The following is a 5,870-nucleotide window of genomic DNA, read 5'->3' as shown; positions in this document are numbered from 1 at the left end:
GCCAGGTAAGCCACCACAACACCACCAGGGACGTTTTGTCGACATTCTAATCATGTCGGCATAATGAATGTCAACAAAATATACCACACCCTTCAAATTATTATGTGCTAAAGAGCCGTCCATGAACGGTTTACTATCAGGGGTTCTCGATCTGTGTCTGTCTGGGTTTCAAATTATGTTTCTGAAGCATCTATAGGACCTTGGTTTAATGCTTTGATAATGGTCTCTCTTTTTCCTAGCTTCAAATGGTCTAAAGCAGGAATGGCCAACCTGTGGCTCTCCATCTGTTGTAAAACTACAAATCCCAGTATGCACTGCTTCAGTTTTGCTATTAGGGAATGCTAAAACTGTGGCAGGGCATGCTGGGATGTGTAGTTTCACAACAGCTGGAGAGCCACAGGCTGGCCAGGCCTGGTCTAAAGTATAACAAGAGCAACATCCCCAATGCATGTGAAATTGGGGGCTAGTACACAATATTATAAAAAAAAAACACATTTAATCATTGGTATGACAACACTGCAATAAGGAGCGCGGAGTCCCTACGTCACAACCCGCACCTCAGGTCCCACCCGTCAGTTAAAATCTTCTCCTTTCCCAAAGAGAAACGGCACACGTGGAACACGGCCAGAATGTGATAGGAGTCTCCGAGCGGAACAGGATTTAATGTGACTAAAACTGCAGCTATTTCGCCCACCGCCTGCCGCGATCTATAGGATGAGACGGAATATCCTGATGCTCCCGATCCTGTCCCAGATACTTTGTTCAATAAATGTTCCTATGTTGCAAAAGTCCCCTTATTCCACCATCCAAAGCTTAAAAGTTCTGTCGTAGGAACACGTGGCGATGAGTTCTCCGTCTGAAGAGATGTCCAGGCCCATCACCTTCCCCTCGTGTCCGGCCAAGGTCTTCAGCGGGGACCACAACGGGTGTGTCCACACTTTGGCTGTGTTGTCGTACGCTCCCGTCAGCAGGTACTGTCCATTTGTGGCTGTTGGAAACCAGACGATAGATTGTTATTCCACAGACAAGTAACATGTTCTGCATTCCCAGTACATAGTTTTACATCAGTGAGGTTCCCTGACCTTTCATCATTAACTCAATGGTGCCCTTCTGACTTATTAGCAGGGTAAGGACACATGCCAGATCATTTACGAGTAGAAAAGGACGGTCAGCTTCTGGTCAGGTGTCCACGACATTCATCCAACCAGCAGCCGGCGATCATTTCTCCTGGCACATCAGATGCCCTTCTCCTCCTGCCCTCATATCATTACTGAAGTCCTCCAACAAAGATCCCAATGAATTAAGTTGCCCTCACATCCAAACATTAGGCATTCCCCACCCAACATACGCTGAACCATAACACCCAACACTTCCGATTTCCTTCTGGAATCCTATTTGGAAGCAGGATCAGGTTCGATGGAGGGAAGTCAGAGTTATACTCACGTTGGAACTTAACGGCGCTGACCAGATTCTGGTGAGCAGGTATAGTATAGATACAGCGCCTCTGGCGAAGGTCCCACACCTTGCAGGTATTGTCACCGCTGCCGGTAGCTACGTGATATCTAGAATATAGGACAAATAAAGGTATAAAAGGTTGCCGTAGGGAGAACGGGTTACTATTTATCATTATATTACAGACTTTTTTTTTTTATCGTTTAATGAACATTTACATTTTGTTTCTTGCAATCAGTCCCCCCACTCTCTAAGGCCAGGGGCAGTCTATTCAAATGAGAAGACACATTTTTTTAGAAAGCGAGCCCCTGCCGCTGTAGCGGACCTACGCTATCCGGGTATTTAATAGGAAGACTCACATGTACAGGTCAGGTGACACCCATGGGCCCCAGGTGGACATTCCTGTTAGTTTCTGTTTACATAAAACCCCCAGGTCATGTATTGCTAATCCCCCCCCCCACCATAGAGAACCACAGTAGTCGCTGTCCCTACGCATCTTTGCAATCTCATCGTCTCCATCTTTACCCGTTGGGTGAGAAGTTGATGCTGTAGATTTCTTTCAGGTGACCTTCCAGGAACATGATACAACGACCGGTCCGCAGGTCCCACACTCGGCCAAAGGCGTCCAGACCTCTGCATTAGAAGAGATCGTCACATGGTGATAAAGGTTAAGAATCACGGGCACCACTAGCGGTTCTGTACAACGCACTTTGCATAACGTTCCCTTATACCTAAGCTGGCCTCCTGTATATATGTACAGTAAGTGGTTACATTAAGAGCTCTATAAGCTTCTGTATGTCTAGATGGGAGTTTATTTTTTTAAACCTTTTTTTTTTTTCTCAAAAATACAATAAGCAGAGGTGTAAAAACAATGCAAAGTACTAGAAAACCAAACGCGATAATTGCGCAGGAGCGATCTGCAAATACGGTGCTGAAAGCTTGTTGCTGGGTTGCACGAAATGCGGATTTTGAGTGCCGGAGATCTCATCGCAAGAATTTGTTTGCTCAGCACCTCGGTGAGCAGCCCGTTCAGCGTTTAGGACAGACCCGGGGAAGGCGAAAACCAGGCTCCAGGGTTATTTACGGCACCGCTGACCTGCTCCCCAAATGCTCACATCACAATACATCTAGGTGTCTTACCCAGTGCCAGCTAAAGACCCGTCCAGGTGGAAGGAGAGGTCGTACACCCCTTTACTGTGCCCCTCCTGATGCAGAATCTCCTCCTGTGCCTCTAGGTCCCACAATCTCCACGACCGGTCGTGACTACAATATTACCGTGAGGACAGAAAGCAAAACACATCAGTCTGACTGTAATCCAGCTCCCTAATAGTCAGTGGCTCGCGTTATATTCCTTACCATGTAGTGCCCAGAAATCGCCCGGACGGATGCCACATCACTCTCGCCACTCTCATTGTGTGACCTTCTATATCCGCGACTGGCTCATCGCTGAGGGAAGAGAGACAATTATGTGAGGCCGGCACACAGGAGCCCATGGGTACAGGTGACTGGGTCTTCCAGATTTAGTGCCACGTTGGTGCTCTCTGTGCTGGAGTACAAGGAGAGCTGCCCACCGTGCCCATACGTCATTGCACAAGACATCACCTGATACAAGCGGCCGTATGCAGGGTACTCCCCTGATCAGAATATGTAAAGGGACTTTCCACAAAAGCATATACAGTACATACAAGGAAAGGATCCCCACCAAGATGGTAAGCACGTAGCTGAATAACTAAATTATCTGCTAGATTACACTCCTGGGTGGGGGCAGGACCCCTAAGTGCCAGGTAAAGAGGTTATCCACTGACAGTAGGTGGTTCTGATGTAAAGCTCTATCCTAGAAGCCTGAGGGAATCTGCAATAGCCCCATAGACAAAGGACAGACCGTAACCCGGAATTATATCAATGTCCAGATATTGGTTCAGTAATGATTTCACGGTGGCCGATATTTACACCACACACACACACACACACACACACACACACACACACACACACACGGGCCTAGTACGGAGGATGTATAGCATTGCTTGCAACATAAACACATTTATCTAGTGCATATACAAAACCACAGTATAAAACAGCAGCTTGTATAGATTTGTACTTCTTGGGACTTTTAAATAAACTGGGTTTAATTATTATTATTATTTTGTTTTTAAGGGATTCTCATCTCCTCTCCCCTCCCAGCAATCAGTCACTCACACTGTCCTGAAGCTGCACTCCGAAGTGTGGGTGCCAAAGGACCGCACAGCCTGGATCTGCTGCTCTGTTCCAATACCCCTGGCTTTACCCGTGCCCCCCCACAGCGCCAAGCTGTGCATCAGTTTCCCATTCCTGGGATGGCACAACCGGGCAGAGCCACATTCATTACAGGAAGAGATGTAACGTAAGCGACAGCTGCTTACGGTGAGGGTGGTGCCCAAACTACTCGTCAACTTCACATTAATTCTCTGTAGTAAATGGACAAAAAACATTCTGGCAACCAAACTACTTTGAGAACCGACAAAGCATAAAAGCCACCAATGGCAGCATATTTCCTCCCGTACACAGTTACTAATCACTATGGCAATATTATATCACATTACGTCTAGTGCCAATTCTGTGCACACCCGCGTTCTAAGAACGATGTGTATACCGATCTGTCTGTACCACAGATAGTCACAGTCTACTCCCCTGTCTTCTAAATCCTATGGAGATTAGGTGTTTATTCCCTTCTATAGTAAAAAGGGACGATCGCTGCGTATAGCATCTGGCGGCTCTCATCTCACCGATGAGCGGCACACACAGGGACAGCCATGTGACAAGCAGGGACTACGGGTGCTGTGTCGTATGGAGCCAAGGGAGCAAGCAATTTAGATCCCCAGGTGGGATGATTCACCAGGGCAACCACTAGAATCCACAGAGATGGGCTAATTACTCCTTCAGAGACAGAGGCTTACTACTTAATGAGCAGAGGCAAGAAAAATACTGATCACAAAGTTATATCAGCATCTTTAATTAGAAGCACGAGCCGGCCTCGCCTCTATCCACTGACTGCTGTTCAGGAAGGCACGGATTACAGCAGATTATCTCACGTTTCTGGGTACAGAACGTTTATATCAGATCCATGGATACCAATAGAATGACCTACGCAGGCGACCAACTCTGCACAGATTGGACCTCACAGGCTGGACCGCTGGATCTCACAGAGCTCTCTTATCGCAATCAACTTCACATACAATCTAATGGCGCTGGAAAACTAATGCGATTGGATCTGTGTAATTTGGCTCTCCTCGTGTATAGGCAAATTGCTGATAGATCAGATTGTAGGGTGTGACCAACATAGGATTAAATACAGATCTTTCTTTCCACATACGCAGCTTCAGGGTAATGTACCAAGTGCCATTTACCTACAAAACCAGGTCATTTGTCTTTTGAACCATTGCTGCTTTAAATTATACAGACTTAATCGCAGAAATCGCCCGGGTCACGAAAGTAACATCTTATTACATGGGGTCTAAAGATCTACAGTAAAAAGGTAGACAATGTCTAGATAGACAACAGATGTTAGACGGACTAAAGGTCGACACCAAAATGGTCGACATGTTTTTTGGGGGTTAGGGATAGGCACTTACCCCGACGGTTAGGGACCAGGTGAGAGGGTTAGGCACTTACCGGAGGGAGGGTTAGGCACTTACCGGAGGGTTAGGCATTGGAAGGGACGGTTAGGGTCAGGCACCTACCCCGACAATTAGGGTTAGGCACCAGAAGGGAGGGTTAGGGCTCGAGGAAAAAAAAATAAATGCGTCGACCATTTTTTTGTCTACCTTTTTTCATGTCGACCATTTGTACCTGTCGACCTTCTTACATGTCGACCTTTAGTGTGTCGACCTTTTGTCCCTGTCGACCTATTGACTGTCTAACATTTGGTGTCTATCTAGACATTGTCTACCTTTTTACTGTAGATCTCTCAATCCAACGCCCTTATTAAATATATCTCATTGTATTATCGCCGAGTCCAAGACAAGGAAGTTGCTGCACGAAACGCCGATATTATATTTTCTGTGCGCTAACAGTCAACCAAAGGGCCACACCGATTATAATAATAATAAAAAACACATCAAAAACAGGTTCTCTCAGTGCTGTCCCTTGAAGAATAAGAGGGTGTTATTTTTATTATATATATTACACCAGCTCTATAGCGCACAGTCTCCTGGTGGCAGGGCCTAGATACACACCAACCAGTGTCCTAAACGATGCACAGGAGACGCGCTGCTACTGGGCCGTATAAGGAACTGAAGGTTAGAAGTATTAAAAATAAATTCTCATTTTTGAGTCCGGATAAATTTTTTTCAATCTTCCGCCACTTGTTGAACATTTAGCAAACTGTATTCCTTAAGGTGCGTACACACGGAACGATAGATCGTTACGATATGAACGAT

At 46.1% G+C, this 5,870-nt stretch overlaps 1 protein-coding gene across 1 annotated transcript in view; it reads right to left on the bottom strand.

Annotated features, from left to right (window-relative positions):
* Nucleotides 1–476: 476 nt before the first annotated feature.
* Nucleotides 477–5,870, bottom strand: part of PRPF4 (pre-mRNA splicing tri-snRNP complex factor PRPF4) — a 6,195-nt gene continuing 801 nt past the window's right edge. The window contains exons 3-7 of the mRNA XM_088469508.1: nt 2,809–2,898; nt 2,593–2,715; nt 1,978–2,085; nt 1,444–1,562; nt 477–988 (exon numbers count right to left, since the gene is read on the bottom strand). Coding sequence (XP_088325634.1) covers nt 795–988; nt 1,444–1,562; nt 1,978–2,085; nt 2,593–2,715; nt 2,809–2,898 — 634 coding nt within the window. The 3' untranslated portion in view covers nt 477–794. The remainder of the gene's footprint in view (nt 989–1,443; nt 1,563–1,977; nt 2,086–2,592; nt 2,716–2,808; nt 2,899–5,870) is intronic.

The sequence above is a fragment of the Taudactylus pleione genome, unplaced genomic scaffold (genome assembly GCF_031769625.1).
Source record: "Taudactylus pleione unplaced genomic scaffold, aTauple2 ptg000013l, whole genome shotgun sequence".
NCBI classification, from domain to species: Eukaryota; Metazoa; Chordata; class Amphibia; order Anura; family Myobatrachidae; genus Taudactylus; species Taudactylus pleione.
Note: the sequence above shows the minus strand (reverse complement) of the source record. Positions and strands in the feature narration are given on the sequence as shown.